General features: G+C 41.8%; 1 protein-coding gene across 5 annotated transcripts in view; it reads left to right on the top strand.

The window, feature by feature from the left end:
* Positions 1-26865, top strand: part of LOC111868877 (tetraspanin-5) — a 427945-nt gene that overhangs the window by 315923 nt on the left and 85157 nt on the right. For all 5 annotated transcript variants that reach the window (XM_023859932.2, XM_023859930.2, XM_023859929.2 and 2 more), the window contains exon 2: positions 21782-21902. In XM_023859932.2, the coding sequence (XP_023715700.1) occupies positions 21782-21902 (121 nt within the window). The remainder of the gene's footprint in view (positions 1-21781; positions 21903-26865) is intronic.

Genomic DNA, 26865 nt, shown 5'->3' with positions numbered 1-26865 from the left:
AGTAAGTAAGGAGGAATAAGTTATACATATCTCTACAACAGACATAACTATTCTGAGGCCCACCCAGCTCTCTCACTAGTGGGTACAAGGGATAAAGCAGGTAGGGTTCTCAATCTGACCCATGACCTCCATCTCGTGTCGAGTTTAAGAATATCTGGAACTGCGCCTCCATTCTCCATGCATCTTAATGGCGAGGTGCTTAATTAAGTACAAGAACAACTTAACTTTTTTCTCCATAACTCTACAGCCCTTTGGACCTTGGTCGGTTTTTCAGTTTCTTAAACCTATACACAGTCTGTAGGACGCCTTGGAAGGGGGCTCAGCCCTTTGCAAGGCCGCTACATACACAGAATAAAAGCACAGAGACATCCATGCCTCGAGTGGAATTCAAACCCACGATCTTGGAGAGGAACAAAGCATGTTTCTTCGAGTCTCGGTAGACATGTTCCACAGACTCACTGCCACAAGACAATAGGCTTAGGCATTGCAAGTCTGGAGCCTAGTGGCGGGGTGGCCATCCCACTGATTGACATCCGAAAGTAATGCCCATGCATGTGCCTTAAGCAGTTGAGCCCCCACGCATCATGATGATTTTGAGTTGCATCCTCCTAAGCTGAGAGCCACAACTTCAAGGCAGTCACTGGTGGGACTCTCCTAAGCTCTTTATGTGGTACTTAATTAGTGGAGCACTACACATGAAGGCAAGTGGAGCACCGAAGTGACTGCACGTATTAGCTCCATCATTAGGTGGTCAGGTGGTGCGGCCGCTTTATGTCTGATGGGTGGGAATTTGAATGGGCGCCAGAGCCTGTCTGTATGTCCTGACGAAAAGAAAGATCCATGACCCTTCAGCGAATCGAACCCTGGTGATCCCTATTAAATACGGTACGTGAATTATAAAAGGTGAAGATATTCCTGTAACAGGGCGTGAAGTTCCATAGGGTTGTGAGACGCCGAGGCTCCCACATTGTCTCTAGACATTAGGCTCGCAAATAGCAGTGAGGCCGTCAGACTTACGCGCCGGCCGCCTTTACTCCAAGAAAGATTCGTGGTACTCATTTCTGTTAGAGCCTGAGTCGACTCCAGGGCCATATTGCGGCTGGAAGGATTAGGTCAACTGGAATATGCACTGACCTCATCGGGACTCAAATCCTTGAATTATACATTTGTTAAATCACATATTGCGTTGACCCAGTTTACTCTAAACCTCAAGTCCCACGTTAAATACAGTTCTCCTAATTTCTTATTTTCAGTTATTCACGAAAATGATTTGTACTGGCTTTCTGATTCAGTACAGACCTCTTCCATTTTTTAAATATATAATAAGTTATTTAGTTTCTTAAGGACCAGAAATAGTAGCATTCCGAATAACTGAATTGTTTATTATATCAGTCTCAAATCATTCCAGACATTTTCACAAATCGTTTAGTGTTTTCCGGCGTTAATTTCACACTTAAAGATACATTAGGCACGTACAACAATGTGCCTCGAATGAGTACGACTGCTAGCAATTCGATCTTTCGCTGCAGTTTTTGCTGTAAGTTGCTCTGTTCTATTGTAACTCATATCTTGCATTAGCCATGGAACGCATGCGCAGTAGTTCCTCTAACGACACTTTAAGTGCGCAGTGAAGGCGGATGAGAAGGTAGCGGTGTGGACAATTCTGATCCAAGCATTTGCCTTGATGGATAGGCGGTATCCATTCCGAGATATGATTTAGAGACATTGCACATACGAAACTGGAGTGACACTTATCATCTACCGCACAGGTAGAAGCCTACACTATGTCAGCATGCTGCTGTTTTGCCCGCTTTGCTCCGATGAGTACCCGTGGTATATAGACTTACCGGTGTTTATGCTGTTTTTATTACCGGCACATGTGTGCGCTGTGTTCTTGCTAGTTTAATGTAATCAAGCAAGAAAATCGGCATGCCTGTTTGGTCAGTGCTGGTACAGAGTACACAATCCGGAAATTAGGTTTATCTGTTGTGATATAGCACACGTGAACATGTGGGAAATGAAATTATTGACCCACGGTGTTTGGGTGATAACCGCTGCTCCCCACTCGCTTTCAGCGCACACACAAATGTGTACATGGTGATTCGATTAAAGCCGTTACTGCGCTGTCCGAATAAAGACTAATTTACGGATATTAAAGTGCTTGTTTATTGGGATCATATAATATGATTAGTGAGGTCTTTGTTGCATTCGAAATTAGGGGAGCTCAGGGGAGGGCAGAAGAAGTGAAGGTTCATTAACCCCCATTGGTGTAGTTACGTTTTGTAGTGGAACATTTTGTACTATGTCCGTTACAAACAGAGGTTAAGCGCACACCTATACTTTATATTAACATAACTTCATACGAGAGAGGGTATAGTCGGTATAGCGACTGGCTACAGGCTGGGCGACTGAGAGGTCGATATTCGAATCCCGGTAGGGTCAAGAATTTTCTCTTCTCCACGTCGTCAAAACCGGTTCTGGGGACCACGCAGCCTCCTATCATATGGGTACCGGGGCCTCTTTCCCTGGGATAAAGCGGCCGGGGCGTGAAGTTGTCAGTTCACCTCAAACTAGTGCCGAGGTCAAGAAAGCGTGCATCTATACTTCTCCCCCATATGCCTTTGGCGTAATGCTTAATTAGCTAAGTACATGGGCAAATTACCATGCGAGAGAGAAGCTACGTGGACGACATTTCATAGGAAATTCTCTGTACAAGTTAAAGTAAATGAAAGTCCCTCCTGTGCTTAATTAATTAAGCACCGCGCCATAAACACGTATGAGGAGTTGAGGTGTAGCTCCACCAGTCTTCACCTCGGCACTGGTGGGGATGAGTGAGTGGTCAGCTTCACGTCTCAGCCGGTTTACCCCTGCGTAAGGATCCTGTACCCATCGGATAGGAGTCTGGGTACACCATAAAGCCCGTCTGGACGCTGTGGAGAGGAGAACATTCTTTTGCCCCTTCTGGGATTCGATCGTTGGCCGCCCAGCCCGTAGCCCGTCACTATATAGCGACCACCATCCCGGCTGCTTATGCACGTTTGATCAAACATTTAATTTAACTTTCGATATTTTGAGTTCATGTCCGTGGTGTGTATTATAAAAATTATTTCATTAATTGGCAACAGTTTCTTTATGTATTATCTGGCAGGTGCGATTCGTCACTAATCTTAAGTTCCTCTCCTGGCGTCTTGTATCGCTTGTTTGGTGCATATCGAGGATCGTGTTGCTTTGATTAGTGTCTTCATTTGCGGTTAATCATTTTATATTAAATTTATATGTGTATATGATTCCTGGGAACAATTTTATATGTACAGATTTAATAAGGAAAGATTAACCACAAAGGAACAACATGTACGTTGGTTTATATACGATTTTGTAGTCTGTAAGAAGATCAACATTTTATGTTGTGTACATTGGACTCCACCTTCGTCGAAACGTTCATGGTATGTTGTATACGTACTCAGAGGAGAAAGTGGACTTTTGCATTGTCGTGAATAGAAGCGTGTAGATTTCAGAATGAAACACAAAAGCGAAAGGAATTGTAGTTCTTTGCAGCCTAGTGGTAAGTTCAGTGCTTTTTTATTGAAACATATCAACCTTCACAGTTCGCGGGGCCGGTGGCTACAATTTGCTGTTTTCTTCGATATGACAGAAGACTGTAAAACTTCCATTAGTGCATTTATGTTTTGACTTAGAGGCACTGGGTAGTAACATACGAGGTAGAGTCTCTAATTAGGTCGCAAATGGAAATAAAACAGCTGTGATGTTCATAATAGGTCGGTCACGGTAGCCGAGCGGTCTAAGGCATGTACTGTCTTCGCCCGCTTCGAAACCGGGATCGTGGGTTCGAATCCAACTTAGGGCATGGATGTTTGTGTGCGTTTTTCTGTGTTTGTGTACAGGTAGAGGCATTGCGACTAGCTGATCGCCCGCCCAAGGAGTCCTACCGAATGTGTAAGATTTAGAAAAACCGAAGTGAGCGGAGAAGTTCATGAAGGTAGGCCTAGGCCCACTGGGGCTGTAGTGCCAAGGAAAAAAAAAGTACGTCATACGTGTATCACTAGGTAGCAGACCGCTCCAGTCTTGAAGTAGGGTTAACATTACGTATGTCCAGGTATGAATGCGAAAGTGGTGTCGGGCTGTGACTGGAAACCGTACGAGGACCAAAGGGCAATAGTGATGGACATTTTGTCTTGAATACAAAGAAAAGAATAAGCTAGTTACAAAGCTCTTAAGGCTAGAGAGAAAATGTGCAAGGCTCCTATTACTTCATAAACTTAAACTCCGTGATTTTAGTCCGCAAGCGAACTATACCGACCGAGCGACTGCCGCTTGTCGGCGAAGTTAGTGCCAACTTTTGCGGATAGAGGGTGTCGCGTGGTTAGCGCAACGAATCCCCACGGCCGTTAATTTCGGTTTTGTAGACTGGAGCCGTAATTCCTTGAAATAGCTCCTCAATTATCATTACGAGGCTGAGTGGACCCCATTCCAGACCCACTACTTCTCTGAAAAGATCTGGTAGCGCCGGGAATCGACCCCGGACCTCTGGATCTGTAGCCAGGAACGCTGACTACTAGACCACAGAAGTCCTCAATTTATTTATGAGAAGGAAAACAGGTGAATGCACAAAATATTAACAGTATACTCTCAGAGTTAAGTTCAGAATGATGCACTCTGCTACAGAGTGCCCAATGGGCATTGTCTAGGCCGTTTATGTATATGTATTTATTTATCAAAATAATAAAATCTAGGTAACAGACGCGCATGCGTCTGGTTTCAGTAGTCAAAATGACGTCAGTGCTTGATGTATGTACTACCGAAGAGAGCGTTCTATTGTGTGTTACTTGTGGACGAAATAAATCAACGCGAAGGATATTCATAAAGAAAGGTTTCCTGTTCACGGTGGAGAGTATTTGTCGCCTTGGTGGGAGACGTTTCGCTGATGACGTAGATGTTGAAACGGACGTGCGGGAAGACAACAGTCAAAAAACTTGTACGCGTATACTACGGGTCTCCACGCACTGGTAAAGCAATGGGACAAGTATATCAATGTTGGTGTAGGATACGTCGAGAAATAAATATTTTGTGTTCAATTTTGAATGTCACATGTTATACGTTTTACTGGTATATCCATTTGTGACCTATATACTGACTCTTCCTTTATCGCCTTAAGATCGGACGCAATATAGTTTGATGGACAGATACCAACATTCGGAGGAAATTCCTACTTCTGTCTTTAGGGTATAAGGTATTTTGATCATAGGAGCATCAGGCTCATAAGATAAGTTGATTTATATTTACTCAGTTACACTGATGACCAGAGTGTTATAAGTCACCACCGCGAGACCTCGAAACATCATCATGATTATCATCGTCATTGTCATCTTGGTGTGCCCCTGTACGAAGGTCAGGCCACCCGGGCCTGTTCTGAGTCTCACTGCTTGTTCTTCAGGTTTCACGGCTTTCCTTCTACCCCGAGGTCCGTATTTCTGGCCTCCATCCTTTTCACGTGGGCCGTCACTGTCTTGTGTATGCAGTATCATGGACTACTGTGTTAGCACACCCAAAGCTCTTATCTAATTCCACCACCGCTTATGCGGTCTCTTAACGTATAGGCATTTCCAGGAACTGAAAACCTGTTAACAACAATGTTAACATTTTGTTCATTGGAATTTTGCCCTCATACTCCTGTGCTGTGATTCCTGCGTAATATTCTGTGTTTAAACATCTTTAAAGTGCATCGGAGTCAAATAACGACGTAATATGACGTCATTGTTCTAAAAGCACTAAATTTTCTTTTTAAACCTAGGATTGGAACCCAAATCGAGATATCCTTCTTCCGTACGATTGCGTACTCAAGGTTATTTCGTGCCTGAAAAGGTGTTTCAGGCACGCAAGACCTTTATATATATATATAAACCCCGTGATTTCAGTAAGCAAGCGAACCATACCGACCGAACGACCGCCGCTTGTCAACCAAGTTTAGTGCCAACTTTTGCGGTTAGAGGGTGTCACGTGGCCAGTGCAACGAATCCCCACGGCCGTTAATTTCGGTTTTCTAGATCGGAGCCACTATTTCCTTGAAATAGCTCCTCACTTATCATCACGAGGCTGAGTGGACCCCGATCCAGACCTACTACTTCTCCGAAAAAATCTGGTAGCGCCGGGAATCGAACCCGGATCTCTGGATCTGTAGCTGTAGAACACTGACCACTAGACCACAGAGGCGGTAGACCTTTATATACTCATGCAATAAGAGCCAGTGTTGTGTAAAATATGGGAAAGAATTCGTTAGGAGTAGATGTATTTCAAAGTGAAAAGTACCTTTATTGTAGAATATTTTCCTTACACTACTATTACTACAACTACTACTATTTTGCCTTTTTAGTCTATCACACTCACTTATAGAGAAACAACTGAAGGCATGAATTTTTCAATGACATCGGTTTTACTTCAATGCATATACGATGGGGTACCGAAAAGAAACCGAACTAATTTTTTTGTGGGCAGAGCTTTTGTAGTACCGCGTTTTGCCGATTTGAGCGCATAGAGCTAACATTCCTGAGTCGATAAGCCGACTACCGTTGCTTCAGAAGGTAAGGACTAGTTTCGGCAGAGTTTATAGTGACAACTGTTTTGTGTGATCGTCGTTTTTGCAATGGCTGATTTTCGTGAACAGCGTGCGGCGGTGAAATTCTGCTTTTTGCTCGGGAAAAGTGGAACAGAAACTCTTGAAATGTTAAAAACGGCGTACAAGGACGATGCTATGGGGAAAACTCAAGTGTTTGAGTGGTTTTCCCGTTTCAAAAATGGTGAAATGTCAATTGATGACAAACCTCGTTCTGGTCGTCCTTCCACGGCCCGAACACATGAATATGTTGGAAAAAATTCGTGAAATCATCAAGGAAGATCGACGACGGACCATTGAAGAAATTGTGGAGCTGTCGGGAGTGACTTGGAGCTCAGCGGCCAGATTTGTGGCAGTCGGGTGACTGGTTTTTCCATCATGATAATGGCCCTGCTCACACAGCTCTGTCTGTACGACAATTCTTGACCAAAAATGGTATGACCCCTGTTCCTTACCCTCCATACTTACCCGACCTTGCCCGGTGCGACTTTTTTTTTGTTTCCTCGAATGAAAAGAGACATGAAAGGAAAAAACGACAGAGGCGCTGTCAAGCATTTCAAAAGATGAATTTAGACAAAATGAAATAAAAGACTAGAGAAGTGTATTAGTGTAAGTGGAGAGTACTTTGAAGGAGATTGAAGGTTTGTGCTTAAAATTTGAATAAATAAGTTAAAAAAATAAGTTCAGTTTCTTTTGGGTACCCCCTCGTATATGTTTTAATAAGTTTTGCCTAGACCACAGCCTAATCGAAAAATAATACAGTTTATAATGTTGTGGCGTATAGACGCGTTGCTAAGCAGTGACTCGGTAAACATCTGCCGGACTTTCTACAGTATATCCAATAACGTGCGTTCACACACCTTTTAATATTTTAAACACGTGATGATGCGTCACATGTGGCTGAAATGTCTAGCGTGTATCATCAGTAAATAAATAATTGATTGCATCGATATATCGATGCCTTCAATTGTTTATTTAGAAGTAGTGTTTGTGAGGGACTGACTAAAAATACGTAATAGTTGGCATACAGAACAAGATGCAAAACACACGTATAAGGATACTACTACTGCCACTACCACTACTACTACAACTACTCCAGTAACTTGGTCTGCAACTGCTATTTAGCAGACTGTAGCATCGACCTCTTCAAAAGAAGCCTGATCTTTCTAGGATCTGGTCTATTAATTTTATCGTCCACTGAACGTTTGTCTGTAATCATCTTATACCTGAGGGAAAAGAATAGGCATTAGCTGAATTAACATATTAAACACGTGACTCCGGAAGCTGAATAATGTGGAATTGTTGGTTAAGCACTGAAATTTCGGCGGGGGATACGAATGGCAAGGGAATAGCATAAGATAACAAGGGGTAGGCTAGCAAGATGAATTAAAGGGAGATAAGAGAGGAACGAGTAGCCATAAATTAAGGGAAAACTAGGGGGTGGGGGAAGGGTGGATATTAAGACTGTTTGGGGAATCTGTGAGGCACCTGGTTCCCAATAAAAAACTAAAAGGGGGCTAAAAATATGCCCTCCGTTGGCACGGGGATTGAGAGTGTGGAAAGGGGCGTTGTTATGGTTACAAGAATATGATGTTCCTCCCTCTTCGTGTTCCTCAGTTGCAGCTATCCCCCCACCCTTATCAAACTGGCTGCAAGTAGCAAGTCGTTAGGTTGCTCGTCATGTATCTCATTTTCATTTCGCGAACTTGTCACCCGTGCAATTAAAATGTAATAGTACGAGGGAGTGTAAACTTCGGGGAAAATGCTATAAATTGAAGAAAATTAGACCCCTAGGGCGTTTAAGACGGCTTAGAAGCATCCCTCCTATCTGTGTGGCTGTCAGCGTCTTGTCCTGCCAGTGACCTACATTATTCATGAGCAGTTCCTGTAAATAAAAGTGTTGAAATTCACAAGAATCGCCAGGTTAAAAACAGGAGAAAAATATCCGGCGGGTAAATTCAAGCGATTGCATCTATTCTTCCTATTCGGGTGGCACCCGGCTCAGATGTCGTTCTGAAATAAACATGAGCCAACAAACAGGAAAGCTTTCTACGTTTTTCTCTTTGATACATAAACCGTATACACTTGTACACTTCCCACGCAGACGCCTGCAGTGTTGGCAGTAGTATAGAAATAGCGTCATTAAAAGGAAATGAAGCCTGTGGTTTCCAAACTGAAACCTTCGAATGCTTCTTACACGTCGAGTAGGGCGAGTGTCATTAATTCGTGGTGTACTCTAGACCAGTGTTCCGCAACCGGTGTGCCGTCCCAAGGTGAAAGGTGTGACGCGAACTTTTACCTATTGTAAGAAATTAATTGTCGAATTTTATTCGTTTTATTTTATCCCAGTTACCGTGTTTCATATGCTTGTATTTTATTCTCAGTCACTGCACTGATTAAATAAGATGAAGCTTGTTTATTCTTTATTACATGCTGTGATTTTTATATACAGTAATGTTGTATTCTAAGAAATTAAACGTAAATTATTTACTCACAGCTGTTGTTATATCGTAGTTTTTATTATTGATTTATTTTTATTTTTCTCGCATCTACGCAGCTTTTTGATATGCTTGCCGCATGTTCTGTGTACGTGCTTTTCCCTAAAACTGCAAGGATTAGCATGGGTTTCCCTGTCTTTTATAACGCTCTTTTGGTATTTGCCCGTTTGTTAGTAGTTAGAGCTTCTTCAACTTTCTTCCTGTAACGATGCACCCACCGATTGTTGGACTTCATTTAAAATTATAAATATTTCAAAAATAAGTCGTTATAGTGTCACTTCTTCCGTTTGAGGAGTAGAGATCCCGAATTTTACAATTGTTTCAGTTCTATCACAGCTGTACTCTGAAGCAGTTCGCAAATTTTGGTTGCTAGTTAGAGAATTACAGATGGGTCTTTTGAGATGAACCCGACTGTATGGTCACTTGCTGGCGGCAATAAAGTGGTGATGGACACAATTAAAGAACATTTAGAAATGCTGCAGCAGAAATTCAATAAGTATTTTGGAGAGAGTGTACAAGATTTCGACTGGGTTCGTGATCCATTTGTTGTTAATTCAGAACATCTTCCGATTAATGTACAAGAGGAACTCGCAGATTTAAAAGCAGACAGAACATTGAAACTGAAACTTCTTGAAGTGCCTTTGGATACGTTTTGGTTGGCAATAAGGAGTGGATACCCGGCTATCTCCGAGATGGCAGTTAATGTGTTATTGCCATTTTCAACTACATATTTGTGTGATCTGGGCTTCTCGTCATTAACTGAAATTAAGACATCAAAGACGGAGCGGCTCAAATCCATCGATGAAGAAATGAGACTTGCGTTGTGAACGATTCCACCACGGATCAGTCGCCTGTGTGCAGCTACGCAGGCGCAAGTATCACATTGAAGATATGAGTAGAATTACTGTATTTACTTTAATTGTAACAGAGGTTTATTTTCTACACTCTAGAGTTAATTAAAGTTCATTAATTGTTAATAAATGTACGAGTCGATTTCTGTTTAATGATAATAAAATAACAATATAATAATATTATAGTAATAAGTTGATCACGTTACGTATTTATATTAATTGTCTGATATCAAGCGCTTTTGAGGGGAATAACATTTTGGTGTGCCGTGTTGAGTCATGGATACTTCATGGTGTGCCGCGAGTAGAAAAAGGTTGCGGAACACTGCTCTAGAGGTTTCCGACGTTTTGCCGATATTGTGCTGGACATTGTGCGCTTTCTGAAGTACAGGCCTATTTTATAGTCTACAAACACGACAGTACCCGAACTCATCCTACTCTCGTCTTTCAAGAGATTGCCATTACACTGGCAGACTTTATATTATTATTATTATTATTATTATTATTATTATTATTATTAGTATTAGTATTGGATGCTCTACGGCTCGAACGAAGGACAACCTGGGTGACAGATCTCTATGGTAACCATTACACCATGGTGCATTGCTATTCCAAAGGTCTCGAGTTCAGTCCGAAGCATCCTCAGTATGATTAAAGTTGTAAGTACGGTCAGTACCAGTACCAGTACCAGTCACAAGAAGACGAGAAACGTTGTGCATATAAAATATAGGCTTACCTCAAACGCGTGAATAGTGTTCAACGCAATGTTCATACAAGGAAAGCAAATTCTGGCCTACTATGTTTTTCACAATTAACAGAGTTTATGGAACAATACAGAAAAAGCAGACAGGATTCCAGAAAGAATTATAAAACATCAACCAACAGGAAACAAAAATTCGGAAGACTTATCAATTGATGGAATTAATCTATGTTTTAATTTTCGTAGCAGTTCGAAGAGCAAGGTCTAATGGACTTTAACGTCATGTATTTCGTAGAGATCATGACGTTTTAGAGGAACACATCGCTTCCATCTTCAGGGACGAATATGATCCTCCGAAACATGGGGATTTCTCTGCACAAGACGATGGTACAGCCCCGAAGGCCGCTGTCTTCATAGTCACCACCTTGAGAGCTTCAAGTCCAGCTGACAACACTTGTCATGTGCGTGATACTGGTAACGAATGGGAGGCGACGAAAAGGGAAGTCTCAAATCTGAGACAGTAACATATGGTCGCGAGTCCCAAGGGACTCGGACCCGAGAAAGACTGCGCTGCTAAGGGCCAGCAGCATATACGAGACAGACCTGTCCTCTCGTTAGAGAGGGCGCCCCACATAAACAATACCGTAATTGTCAAACGGTAATAATTAATATCTGGTCATGAGACCCAGATGGGGCTCGACACCAAGACTTACTGACTGACTGTCAGTCGCAATGTGACCTTGACAGTTACTTTGACTTACAATAAGTCAGCCATTATCTGAAAGTGTCGATTAGTTTTTTACAGTCTTGCGTACAACACTATTCTATAAAACTTACCTGTATTAAAAGGTATTCACTTTAGAAGTTCATCACTACATGTTTCGACCAATGTGGTCATCATCAGATATTAAAATTACTGGGCGGGGAAACTGGTGTTGTTGCTTATGTTGTTAATATAAGTCCCCAGGATGCACACGTGCGTTTGGATGGTGCGTTGCATTCACTCCTGTTGTGTGTTGTGCTGCGTTTTTTTTTTTCGAAGGAGTCATCGAATGTAATTACATGAGGTAATATGGAGTGTTGTTTCTCCAATTATCATTAATCTTTTTAATGATCTAGTTATTTCGCCATGGACCTCATAGGCCTAATCTGAGAGTTCTAAGTTATGAAATGAAACATTCATTATGCTGGGTTCCTCTTTGGATACTTTTTCGCAGCGCGACACACTGGAGTTCATTCAAAGTTTATTCTCATCTGTACGTATTCTCATCTTGTACGTAGTGCACCCGTGTCGTACCGGAAATAGACAAGCACTTCTCAGCATTTTATGGAACCCGAAGGTTCATTACCGTGTTCAAGAGCTCTTCACTGGTCCCTCTCCTGAGCCAGATCAATCCAATCCATCCTATCTCTCTAAGATCTATTTTAATATTATCCGCCCACTTACGTCATGGTCTTTTTGGATATTTCACCAATATTCTATATGAATTCATTTTCTCCCCATTCGTACTACGTGCCCTGCCCATACCATTCTGCATGACTTGATCATTCTAATTACACTTGGAGAAGAGTACAAATTATGAAGCTGCTCATTACGTAGTTTCCTCCAACTTCCCGTCACTTCATTTCTCTTCGGTCCAAATATTCTCCTCAGCACCCTGTTCTCAAACACTCACAGTTTCTATGTCCGTATGTCAGAGACCAAATATCAAACCCGTACAGAACCACAATCAAAATTGTAATTTTGTATATTCTGATTTTTGTATTTCTAGTCAGCAGACGAGAAGACAAAAGGTCCTCGACTGAAAATATGGCGTCATACTTCAAAACGCCGCTTGATTTCCTCCTGTGGAGGAACGTTAAGGACATTGTTCACAAGAGCTCTGTGACCTCCCTCAATGAACTGAAGCTCAGAATTGTTTTTGCGCTCGAAACACACCGTAAATACTGGAGAACACTTGGAAGGAAACTGAATACGCTTGGAGATCTTACGTGCCACGAAAGACGCGAATGTTGAAGTTGATTAGCATTCTGGAATATAGTGATTCTACAGGCAAAAAAAAAGTTTTGAGTTTCATTTTCATATTCCATAAGCAGTTTTATTTTATTTCCGGTTTGAATATTATAGGTCACGGAAACTCCGACAATAATTTAGAATCAATATATATATATATGTATATATTTTTTTTTTGGAAGTGGAAAATATGTATGTCATATCGGCTCCAGCACATTTATCCATTTGCCCATATTTCCGACAGTGATTGTAAAATTTCGGCCTTTTTTTTTTCGTACCCAGCATGCATGAAAATGATGTTCGAAATATGACATATACCGTAAAGTTCGGACGTTATCGTAAATTTTTCACTGACATTGTTGATCCGAATTAGCGCTGGTGGCTGCACGCGGTAAATGTGCTTCGTGCCCTTCAACTGTTGCGGGTTGCTGCCTTGTTTTAGTGCTTATCGTTGCCCACGGTGGCTCTATAAGCGCTGTGTAGCCGCTCTGGTCAAACTGTGTAAAAGATAATATATTTTTATTGATTGCAGTGCACACAAAATGTAACACTGCTTATAAGATGCCTGTAGCTCGTAACAATAATTTCTCTTGTAAGATTTTCTTTCCTTGGGGCTGAAACATGGACACTTAGGGCAGTAGATCAGAAACATCTGGAAAGTTTCGAAATGTGGTGTTGGAGAAGGATGGAGAAGATCAGTTGGACCGATTATGTGAGAAATGAAGAAGTGTTAATTAGAGTCAGTGAGCAGAGGAATATCCTACACGAAATAAGAAAACGGAAGGCTAATTGGATTGGTCATGTTTTCTGCCTTCTAAAAGAAGTTATTGAAGGAAAGATAGAGGCGCGGATAGAAGTGACAAGAAGACGAGGAAGAAGACGTAAGAAGATGCTGGATGACCTTGGGGACAGAAGAGGATACTGTCATTTGAAGGAGAAAGCTCTAGATCGCATTAAGTGGAGGAATTGTTTTGGAAGAGACTTGGACCTGTCGTCTGACAGATTACTGATGATGATGAGTACAGCCCCAGTGGGCCTAGGCCTACCTCCATGAACTTCTCCGTTCACTTCGGTTTTTCTAGATCTTAGACATTCGGTAGGACTCCTTGGGCGGGTGATCAGCTCGTCGCAAGACCTCTACCTGTACACAAACACAGAAAAACGCACACAAACATCCATGCCCTCAGTGGGATTCGAACCCACGATCCCGGCTTCCGAGCGAGCGAAGACAGTGCACGCCTTAGACCGCTCGGCTACCGTGACCGACCCTTGTCAGATTTACTGAGTACTAATAGTGTATTACGGCGTTGAAATATTTCACAGAGGGCATCCGGTTCAGACTGTGTTCCTCTGGATTGTAGCTCTGTGGATACAAACATTTCCAGTCCGATCGTCCAGATCAAGGCAGTATGTTCCTGTGAACACTTTGGTGTCCAGGAATGCTATACGGTGTTACAACACGGAACACCAAAATCTGAACATATACCTTGTTGAACACTTCTGAAAAGTTATTGGACTACAAGTTCGTTTTCACTGAGTTGCTTAAGGCCCTGTGTAAGAATTCATAACTTGCTACATGTTACTGTTTGTTTTCTCTAGGCTGTCCGCGACTGCTTATTCAGTATATTCGCTGCCACACTCTATATCTGGAAGCACTGTCTGCGGCCTAAGGATGCTCCTTACCGTTTAGACAAGGCAAACAGAATTGCAACGGTGAGGCGTAAGAGTATCTGGTACAACAATACATTTATGAGCTAAAAGTAAAGAAGGTAAAAAGCTGAAGTTATCCCTGTAACAGGCCGTGGAGGCCCATAGAGTTGTGAGACGTCGAGGCTTCCACATTTTAAGACAGTTGGTTTACAGATGGCGGTGAGGTTGTCAGCCTTAATTGCCCGCCGCCCTTCACCCACAGGAAGATTGCTGCTGCTAATTTCTGTTAGAGGCTGTCTACTACTACTACTACTACTCCTACTACTACTACTACTACTACTACTACTACTACTACTACTACTACTACTTTTCAAGGTTTAAGTTGCTAGTCTGTTCCGGCTTCTGTGAATTCCACCTTCTGCCTGGCTTACCACACTGTATTCTTCCTTTGGGGCTAAACCGAAGAGTCTGATTCAGCACTGTTACACCTTTCAACCTTTGCACAAGTTTAAGCCAGTCTTGTCTGTACCTTCTTATTTTTTCATCCGTTGAGAACACCCCTAATGCTTTCTTTATGTCTTCGTTCCTAATTCTATCCCGCCTTGAACATCTTTCTACAGATCTTGGGTTCTGCACTTCTCCTGAAATTTTTGCATGTGTCTTTTCTCATTTTCCAGCATTCGTTTCCTTATACCACTGCATTAACAGCCATCATTTGGTAGAATTTCATTTTAATAATGCCGTACTCTGGGATGTGGCGCCTTCTCCAAAACGTCGTTTCACACAAGATCTACACGTTGCCACATCCCAGAAGACGGCATTCTTCATAGTCATCGCTGTGAAAACCTCAAATCTTACAGAATTTTATTTGTCGAGTTGGGACACTAGGTAGCATAGTTCATTGAGGCACTATGTTACAAACCGGAAGGGGTTCGATTCCCAATGAGGTCATTGGATTTTTCAATTCAGCTACAAAGTGGCCCTGGGGTCAACTCAGCCTATAACAGAAATGAGTACCAGGTACCTCCATCCGGGGTGAAGGGTGGCTGGTGCGTAAGTTTTACAACCTCACCGCCGTCTGTGAGCCGATTGTCTAGACAGTGTTAGAACCTCGACGTCTCACAACCCTGTGGGGCTCCACGGCCTGTTGCAAGGATAGCTTTACCTTTACCGGGGCCTTGGTATATTTGAAATAGCTGTATGATTTTATTTATTCCCTTCGTGGATACATGCTAGTCACCGTACCATCTTGAAGCTTGGAATTCATGTAAATAATATTTAAAAATTAATTTCTTGCCTTCAGAAAACACACTGCATGTACATTACAAAGATTGATTTATTATCGCTGGAAATAATCGCTTTATGTTCTGTGAATGACACGGAACAGATAACTACGCCCCGTGGGACAAATTCAGAGTAAGTTAGTATTAATTCAAGTGGTACATATTGTGACCACTGCGCTGTGAAGGAGGTGTATCGCATCTGCATAGGATATGCTCTCTTTCTATTTGAAATTCTTTGCTGCAGACACCGTGAAAGTCGGCTTAACTAAACGCTCTTGACTTGTATTCGGGAGTTTCCCGGGGCCACTTCTTTCCGAATCCTTTCTAATTCATTATTTAGTACCCAGTCGTCCGACGCTGTATCGTCTGAGTTACTGAGAGCGTCAGGCCGCGCCATAGCTCAAGCGGTTAGTCGCTGGCTTCCCACCGCGGCGGCCCGGGTTCGATCCCGGGGTCTGGTCAAGTGGGATTTGTGATGGACAAAGTGGCGCTGGGGCAGGTTTTCTCCGAGTACTTCGGTTTCCCCTGCCAATCTTCATTCCAACAATTGCTCCACAATCACCCTCACCTGTCAACTGGGGCTGGTACAATAGGCCAGAAGTGGCCGCAGTACAGGGGACTTAGTCCCACCCCACTAGCAAAAAAAAAAATAATACTGACAGCGTCGACACGAGTGAGAGTCAGTAAATATGTCACAAATGGATATAAAACGTAAAACATGTGATATGAGAACCTGAAAAAAAACTTATATTTTTCGACGTATCCTCCACCAACATTTGTACACTTGCCCCATCGATTTACGAGTGCGTCGAAACCCCCAGCATAGAAGTCTTTTGACTGTCGTCTCAGCCACTTCCGCACCTGATCGGGCATTATCTGCGACTTTCGAACGACCTTGAGAGAATGCCTCGACCCAGTTGTGAGCCACTGTATGCGACGAACACTTCCCACTGTAAGCTGGAAACATTTCTTTAGAATATCCTGTCCTTTGAGACCCTTTGCCAACAAAAAAAAAAAAAAGCGCCCAACAGAACGCTGCTCTTATGTAGTACACCTTTAAGCACAGTCGCCAATTTGACTACTGAAACCAGCCTCTGAAAATGCGCTTGCGCATCTGCTACCTAGACTGTTATGAAGCTGGATTGTCCTGCTACCTAGTGATACACACAGAAAACCTATTACATCCATTACAGCTGTTTTACTTCCATTTGTGGCTTATTTACTGACTCTCCCTCGTAAATAAGCTACAAATAATTACGAGTTGGTGAGGTCCGTTTATTCCGTTGTGTCTGCTTACTGAAAGAGCTGTCTTTTGAAGCTCGTAAGTGAATATTCAGCACAGGAGATTGCCATTCTTCGTAAGTGTACTTTGATGATGAGGCTGCCATGTGAGACCATGAAACTTGCGTGTAATACACTTCTACGGCCTCTTGGCGTCGACCTGCTCAGCAAGACAGACATAATAATAGCATCGTTACTGTCACATAAATGTTCCTTTAGCCTTATCGGTACATACACTTCCTCCCAGGCCGCAAGGATGAGCTGCCTGGAGAGGCTGTAAAATGGATACGTTTGGAAGGTTTGCCGTTGACGTAAGTCCCTCGCTGTATGACAACCGAAATGCCGAGTCGGAGAAGTGCGATCCCAGATTCAGAGATTTAGAGATCTGCTAATGTTCTGTCCGGTTAAGGCCACCTCACACCTCAGAAGGTGGCGACAGGAGAGTATGGAACAATGAGAGAATGATAATTAACTTGGGGCGGGGGTCGAAGAGACTCATAAAATAATATGCCCCATCGCAGCTTAGCCCACATCAAATCTCACGTGAACTTTATTACACGTTAATACCATTTGTACACATGTATTTCCGTCTTAAGCGCAACTTTCATCTAGTGACCCTTCTCCTCGTTACATGTCTTGACCGCATAAGGCCATCATCACTTCTCTTCTAAAACAAACTCCGTGGGTTTAGTCCGCAAGCGAACTATATCGACCCAGCGACCGCTGTCTGTTGGCCAAGTTAGTGCCAACTTTAGCGGATAGAGGATGTCGCGTGGTCAGCGCAACGAATCCCCACGGCCGTTAATTTCAGTTTTCTAGGCCAGAGCAGCTACTTTATCATTCAAGTAGCTTCTCAGTTATCCTCATAAGGATGAGTGGACCCCGTTCCAGATACACTACTTTCCAGAAAATCTGGTAGGGCCGGGAATCGAACCCGGACACCTGGATTTGTAGTCAGGAACTATGACCACTAGACCAGAGAGTCTTCTGTCTCGTTAGAATTGTTGTACTATGTGCCAAAATTACGTATCGCGTGTGAGCGTGCTATTTCTTAATTAAAATAAATTGACCTTAATTAAAATTAATGAACATCCCATTGTTTTGATTGTGGTCACCGTTCATTCGTTTAAAAGATATTTGAGTATCTCTCGTTTTGGATTTATTTCCTTTTCGGCGTGAGTATTATGCATGTCATTTGTGCAGTTCATAAGGATGCTGATGTAGTGTTAGTATCAGGTTTGTTATGTATGCACAGTTGGCTGTAGGTTCTTCCACGCTGCCAAAGTAGTTATGTTGTTAATTGGTCGGTGTATGTGAATATTATGTAATATTTATGGTACGTCTGAGCTGCTCACACCTGTCCATATTATTTAAATTGCTACTGTTTTTCGAAAACTCACCATGGGATAAGGTAAATATAAATTTGATTTGTTTCATTCTGGTCCGTCATACTAACAAATTACAAAGACAAAACAACTCCGTCCAGTGTGATTATTGAAGTTTTTATACTTGAAAACTTAACACCCTTACATATTTCGGTCCCTATAGACCATCATCAGAGGGACATCGATACTTTTTGGAAACTACTATCACAATGGGTGTTTTGAGTATTAAAATACATATACATACAATGTTTGTAATGCACAATATATACAAAATCCAACTTTTCCACAACTACAGCAGCTTTCTTGGTATATTAAAGTTTTTAAAACTTTGTTAATTAAGTTAGAATTTGTAAACCAAATAGGTTCGTGTCCCTTCTCCTATCTTCTTTCTTTATCGGGGCTGAACTTGTGCCGCCTGTCTGTCTTGAGATGGAGATTTTNCTCTATCATATTCCTATAAAATCCAATTTAGTATTACCTTTATCTTTATCTTTAGTGGTTTCCGTCTTTTTGGTTTTCCCATCAAACCCCTGTATGCATTCATCTTCTCTCCCATGCATGCTACATTCCCCGCCACTCCCATCCTCCCTGACTTCATCATTTTAATGACTGTCGCATTTGTCCAGGACACTATACTAAAAGCTGAAGGTCGCGGGTTCGATTCCCTGTGAGGTTATTGGATTTTTTCAATTTACATAATCCGTCCACCCGCACTATGATCATGGGGTCGACTCAGCCTCTAACAGCAATGAGTAGCAGGAATCTTCCTGGGGGATAAAGGACGGCCGGTGCGTATGGCTCACAACCTTACCGCTATGTGATGCATTTGTTTATAAATTGCGGGAGCCTCGGAGTCTCACAACCCTATGAGCCTCCACTGCCTGTTGCAAAGAGAGCTTTACTTTTTTTATGTGTGAAGGAATTAAATTATGAAGATGATCGGTACCCAGCACTCTCCAGGCTCTCCCCCTCGGGCCCAGACACTCCCTCAGTCAGTGATCGTTCCTTAATGTCAGAGACCAAGTTTCACACTCATACAGAATTACACGCATTTTTTTATGTTTATATTTACCTATATTTTGATTTATATTTTTTAGAGAGCAGACGAGAAGACAAAAGGTTCGGAGTCGAGTGGCAGAAAATATTACTGTCCTCTTCATTTCCTCATAAATCAAATTTTGATTTGTTACTGTCGTTGCCTAATATTTTAACTTTGCCACGTTTTTAAAGCATCTGTTAGCTATCATTATATCATGATTTTGCCCTGCACTCTGGTGACGAGACAGCAACATATACTTACGTGTAGTTTTCTCTGCGTTTACTTCTAGACCAACCTCCTTACTAGCGCCAGTTAAATTTCCTGTGTTTTTCTTTATGGTATCTATATTATCCCCCAGTAGATTCACATCATCAGCATAGACTAGCAGCTCATATGTTCCATTTAATTTCATCCCCACCTGGTTTTCCTGTACATTCCTAATGGCGTATTCTTAAGCAAAGTTTCAAAGCAGTGGCGATAAAGCATCTCCTGGTTTTATACTATTCCGAATATGAAAATTATCAAATATTTACCTATACGTACTTTAATATACGTTTCATTTAAACACATTTTAAGCAGCGTAACTAGTTGCATGGATACTCCAAACTCTATGAGAATATTGTGGAATACTTCCCTCCTAACTGAATTCCAATAACAGAAGAAGAAAAGGAAAAGATACTAAACATCATTAACTACACACAATGAATATAATGTAATCCTAGGCACGAGATACCCCGGCCAACACAAACATAACAAAAACACTGATCCACAATACCAGAAAACCACGTGGGCCCCTGTAAATGAACAAAGAAAATTACAAAACTCTTTAAATAAACGAAAATTAAAGTAACATTCCGAACACGAAACAATACAAAACGCAGTAAAATCCCATTCACAAATAGACAGATATGAAAAAGATAGTCTTTAACAAATTAAATGCATGGATTGCCCACTAAAATACGCAGGGCAAGCGGACCGAACATTTTACACCAGATATAGAGAGCATATACAGGCAATTTTGAATAACAGCGGCAATTCAGGATATTGGAGCCATATACTGAGCACAGGACACATATACGTGTATGAGCTTATAACCGATACAGTGCACGTCATAATGCAGAGGGAAAAGGAAAACACCTAAACACGTTAGAAAACACCACATGTATATAATCAGTAGAGACAGACTGCACATGAATGACACATATATTGACATTTATAACCCAATATTCGAAACATTACAAGAATAAACACTAGATAGCAGCACACACAGAACCAACCCAGCATAGCAAACATTGATAAGAGCTACGCAGGACATGATAGGGTGAGAAGATGTACATGTACGTGTATACCATAAGAAACACCAACACATATCTTACACAGAATACCAATACGAGATACTAATACATATTACAGACACATGAGCCCATAGACGATGGCATATCCCCCAAAACATGAACCCAAGGACTGAAACACAGCAGTTTCGTTAGCGATTTTACGGTCACCTGAAGATGAGCAGTAGTATGCATACACCACTGATGCAGAAGATATTTTAACGTTTAAAACTCCTAAAGGGTTTGAAAAGCAAGTTGCATGGGAGACGGATAATAACTAATAGGAATAAGAAAGAAAAGGCATATGGCATTCTATATATTTTGTTTTGAACTACATGTTTCAATCCCGACTACTGGGTCATCTTCAGGTCCACAGAACTTATTGAATTGTCTTACATATATTCTACTGAACTCGGGTTCTTGTTAACATATTGACATTGAATGTATCATCAATTTGGCTAATTACTTGTTAATTAATGAAATGTAACGTACAACGTACTAAAATACGCAACCGTTAAAAATTAATTAAATGTGATATAAAAATTGTAGATCTACATGTAGCTGTATTTGTACATGTATAAGGTGTATCTTGTATGTGTACTAACTTATTATTTAAGGTGGTTATGCCTACTGCTTAGATTAAAATATTCGCACTAAATAACAGAGGTAGTTCGCGGTATGTTCGCTTGGTAATAGATTAGTGCATAATGCTATTCTCTTAAGTTTAGGATCTTATAATAAATTTAATTGCTAATAGGTATTTTAGATATTTCTGATAAAGTTTGTTTTTAATAATTTTCCGTTGACGTATGAACAGTCTTTATGCTAGTGTGTAAGCAATGCGCGTCACCACATTGACCTATGCTTCATGACGTATGGGGGCCTTGATTCATGGTGGGTGTCAGATTACCTGCTGCTGTATCTCACCGTGCCCTTATCAAGTTTTCCCCCAAATCGGTAGAAGATGATTTTATTTTACCAAAAATTCTACTGCGACCTTGTATTTGTCAAGATATTTTGATATGTTTGACTTTATTAATTCTGGTCCGTCACACTAAACGGTGTTGTTATATTCCTTTTGTAATAATATTTTGATATTCCTAATTTGCTCTTTTCTTTTTCAGTTGCTGGGCCTGGGCATTTTGGCTGTTGGGGTTTGGGCGTGGACGGAGAAGGACACGTTCAACAACCTGAGTCGCCTCACAAACATTGCTCTCGATCCTGCCTTCATACTGATATTAATTGGTGAGTTTCTATTACAGGAACTCAGCATGAGCTGTAAAACATGTATTATGACTGTTATGTGGTGTTTAACGTCTACTTATCTGACTAGACTCAAGGTAAATGCACGCATTCTTATGTGGGCATCGCTTTGGGTGGATTTTGTCCCCGATAATAGGATGACTGTAGAATCGGCTTCGTTTTCTTTCGATCCGTGGATGGGGTCCGTTTGGTTCTTCTGCTGTTATTAGGCCTATTTTACCAGCCTTCAGATGATGTTTGTAGATGAATGTGGAGCATCTGATCAAATAAGAATTGTCACAAGAAGCTGAAGTGCTCGGAGAAAACCTTTCACAAACCTACAGAACGTCTATTGCATTAGCTCTATCCTCCCATCTGTTATTTCGTCTTGTCTCTCTGCACGAACGAAGCAACTCGAAAATCGCTTAATGGATATTTATACAAATTTATATTTCAGTGTTTTAATTGTGGATACGTTCCAATTTGGGATAAAATTGAACAGAAATAAAACTGACGTTCGACAAGACCAACATGCGTCTCTGCGAACCTCCAGCGTAACTCGCTAAATATATATCGGAACGAAAAAAGTTCAAGGTACGTGTATTAAGATAAAAATGCTCGTTAATGAAACGTAAAAGGTAAAACTGTGCTTAACTAATTAATCACTACGCCATAAAGACACATGGGAGTGTGGATATGTGGTTTCTTGATCTTGGCACTAGTTGGAGGTGAGTGGTCAGCTTCACGACCCGGCCGCTTTACCCCCGGGGCAAGAGCCTCCGGTACCCATTGATTAGGAGGTTGGGTGGACCATAAAGCCGGTCCGGACGACATGGAGAAGAGAAAATTCTGACCCTACATGGACTCGCACTCCTACCTCCCGGTCGTCCAGCCAGAAGCTAGTCGCTATACCGACTACGCCATCCAGGCTCCTAATGAAGCATATGCCGTATTAATTTTCTTCAAAATCTGTTAGCGATCTAAGGATTAAAGCTCAGTTAGGCCATCAAGCAATGTGACCCTTATACATGGTGTGTGCACAATCCGTTAGAACTATTTTTTTTTTCCATTTTGCCCTGCAATGTTGGCGAGTTGTGGCGTTAAGATTTTTGAAGTTTCAGCTGTGGCTGTATATAATTTCAAAGCGCAAGGATCGCTTCATCATGTGTTCTGACCTTGAATGTAACAGTACTGTTCTGACTCTCGTCGGAAAATGGCGGTTGAACAGAGAGCCAAGTTAGGCAAAACAGCCGGAGAAGCGTACGAAATGATAAAAGTGTGTACGGTAGTGATTGTTTGAGTCGCTCGAACATTCTTTCGATGGTACGTTGTATTTCGTGACGGCTGGGAGGACATTGAAGACGCTCCACGTGCATCAAAGCCGAGAACAAGTCGCACTGAAGAAAATGTGAGAAAAGTGACAGGAATCCTTGCATCAGACAGATGTGTTTCTGCAAGACTCATCGAGGAGCTTTTGGGAATACCAGACAGTACTGTGCATCAAATTTTGACCGAGGATTTGGGCAAACGGAAGGTCTGTGCGCGTTTATACCACACGCGCTGTCAGGCGATGAAGAACATGCCAGAATGGTACACTGCAAAGACATGTTACGGTCGGTCCAAAGTGATACAAAATTTACAAAATCGATTGTTACTGGTGACGAGACATGGTGTATTCACGTCTTGTATTTTTAATGAACACAGTCCTAACAGAACCTGGACACACTGTGTATGAACCAAAATAAACAGAAATCAAATTGGACCGACAAACCTCAGTGTTGGTCTGTCATAGGACCAACTGAGTTTGAAAGGAGTCAGTCTACGCATTTTAGTGATGTTGTTAGCGAACGCATATAATGAGGAGCTTCATAACTTCTACGCTTCTTCAAGTATATACTCGTAATTAGAATGATGAAGTCAAATAGGATGAGATGAGCAGGGCATGTAGCACGTATGGGGTAGAGAACAAATGCATATAGGATATTATTGGGAAGCCGGAAGGAAGGAGACCACTGGAAAGACCAAGGCATATGTGGATGGACAATATTAAAATGGATCTCAGAGATATGAGACGGGATGTTATGGATTGGATTGAACTGGCTCAGGATGGGGATCGCTGGAGGGCTCTTGTGAACACGGTAATGAACCTTCGGGTTCCATAAAATGCTGGGAAGTCCTTAAGTAGCTGCACAATTGGCAGCTTCTCAAGAAGTGCTCAGTTCCATGAGTGATCGTTGGCGGACGTTTCGACGTCATAACTCTTAACACCTTAGACTACATTCGATTTTTATTTTTAGAAAGTATCAAAAGGCCTTTCACCTGGAAAAGCACGTATGTATACTTTTTTATAATAAATTTTTATTTTACAATCTACTCAATATCCATAAATAGAGTAAATAGTAAAAGGGATGGGTGTGTGTAATATTGAAGCAGGTATTATCCTCCAATGATTCTCCGGTGCTTATCTAATGAGATCCTCTGGCCACATTCTATTTAGTCTTCTTTCTATTGCTGGTTGGTTGAAGAGGTTTCTTATTAGTTGATTGTTGTTTTGAGTGGTCCGGTTTTTGTGTTTCTCCGCGTATGCTCTTATGACTTCTGTTACGTATGGTATGCTTAGATCACTGTGTAAGGTAGCGTTTGGTAGGTACCAGGGAGCATTAACTAGTTTTCTTAGCGTTTTGGATTTGAACGTTTGGAGAATTGTTGTGTTGAAAGGTTTGCTGCATCCCCATAACTCTGTCCCGTAGGTCCAGACTGGTTTGATTATCGTTTTGTATAGGAGTGATGGGTCATGTAGACCAAGCTTTTATTTTCAAGTTAAATTGGCTTCAAGGAATTTAATTATCAATATCTACACCCTAGAAGTTGAATATTTGCGTTCATGTTATATTGCATTGTGTTCCTTTCGATCAAATTGTATGTCCCTCTCCCTAAAATCAACAGGATTTCTAGATGAAACGAACTAAGAGTTGTATGCCTAGAATAGGCCGATCACAGTGGCCGCGCGGTCTAAGGCATGAACTGTCTTTGCTCTCTCAAACACTGGGGTCGAGGATTCCAATCCCACTCGAGGCATAGGTAGGGGCCTTGCTACCGGCTGATCACCCGTCCAAGGAGACCTACCGACTGTGTATAGGATTAAGAAACTGGAAAAGCGACCAAGGCCCACAAGTGCTGTAGAGTACCTGCGAGTAGGACAGCACTTGTAGGGAGTTCCTTTATGTCGTTGGCTATAATTGGAGTGAACCTTAATTGTTAATTCTGTCATATACATATTGGAAATTGGACGGGACAGGTGTTCAAGGGCTTCGAATATAAAATCTGATGAAAACCTATCCACCGGTATTCGAGATACGAGGTGACGGAGCATGAAATCCCTTTTGTTTAATTATTTCGAAAACCGGAAGGCTTGCAGAAAGAGTTTGTTAGGCATAAAATTTGTGTTTCATCATTTTTCTCTACAATTTTTTTTTTCGAAACAGTTTTCACTCGGATGAATATATGGCGGCTTACGCTCGAGGTACGCAGTGAAACGCACGAATTTCTTCTCGCAAAGTGCCCGTTATTGTCATGTTTTGTTTTACCAGAATTGAAGTGTATCGGCAAACTTTAATGAAACTCTTCAATATAAAAATTCATGAGAATATAATGCCATGTAATTGATACCAAATCGCGTAGGAGAATTGTTGTGGATACGGGTGTTCAGTGTAGGAGAGAATGAAGCTTTTTTCATGCTAATAATAAAAGATTTATATGGAACACTAGTGGAACGATAATTGTCAAGGGAAGGGCCATGTTCTCGGAGAACTTGCCCCAATGTCAGTTCACTACACATCTCACATGGACTACTGTGGGCTCCAATCTGGGCCTCCGCGGCGAGAAGCCGACGGCTACACGTCGTCTCACGAGACATGACACGGCTTGTGATAAATTGACTAGGTGGGGCTGAGTCCTTTTTGAGAATATGATCGTCTGGCAGCTGGTCGGGTGGTGGGGATTTATATTTGGGTTTTGGCTTGCGGTGTACGACACTGTATAATCTGGAAGGCGCTTTACCAACTCTACTGGGAAGAAGGTAACTTTCTCCATCATCTTCTACCTGAAGATGGGGGCAATGTATTCCTCTGGACCGTTGATCTGTAAATGTACCTATTCAAGGTTCATAGTTGTGCACCTATGCCTATTCGTACATTATCAGGGGAGGCTCGGGACGAGTGGCCTTACGGAGGGAGCAGGGCAAGCAGTTATACAGTAATCACCGAGATCCAAGCCACGGGAAGAAAGGTGAGACCAAGCACAAACGTTGCAAGTACAGCCCTCGGAAGAGAAGAGAGGTCGCTTCAGTTGTGGAATATTCGCCTGACAGTAACAACGTGAGTACAGAAGCTGAAGAATCTCCATTGTTGAGAGCTGTTGCCAAGCAACGACTAGTGAAGACACTGCAGGCTGGAGAAGACTTAACGAACAGTGGGGAAAACCAACTATAGCGTTGTAAGTGCTTGTAGTTCTGAGTCATATGAATAAGTGGTCAATAAATCCATTCACTAATCCATACCCCGTCTGTAGTCACCCCTAAATCGTGACGGTAATGAAATATTCCCGTACAGAAAGGAGAGATTTTGTACAACCAGATATGAGATGGCTTAAGGAAGATATAGGATTTAAGCCTAATCTTGACAGAATGCATTTTCTTCTAACTCCAAACAAAACAGGTTCTCGTATTTGTTTATTCTGACACATGCGTAGTGTCCTCTCAGGTCCGAGAAAATTCCAGAAGGGCTTGTTCAGGAAATACATGCCACATGACATCTCAATGCCATTTGTCTTGCTACAAGAATAGCTAAACATCATGCATCTTAGAAATAATAGCGGTAATTGCTTTTACCAGCTAATGGAACTTATGGAAAATATATATTATTTCCACAAAGTGAATGCTTCTAGAATGATTTTACCAAGGGTGAGA

Source organism: Cryptotermes secundus, unplaced genomic scaffold (genome assembly GCF_002891405.2).
Source record: "Cryptotermes secundus unplaced genomic scaffold, Csec_1.0 scaffold592, whole genome shotgun sequence".
Lineage (NCBI taxonomy): Eukaryota > Metazoa > Arthropoda > Insecta > Blattodea > Kalotermitidae > Cryptotermes > Cryptotermes secundus.
Note: the sequence above shows the minus strand (reverse complement) of the source record. Positions and strands in the feature narration are given on the sequence as shown.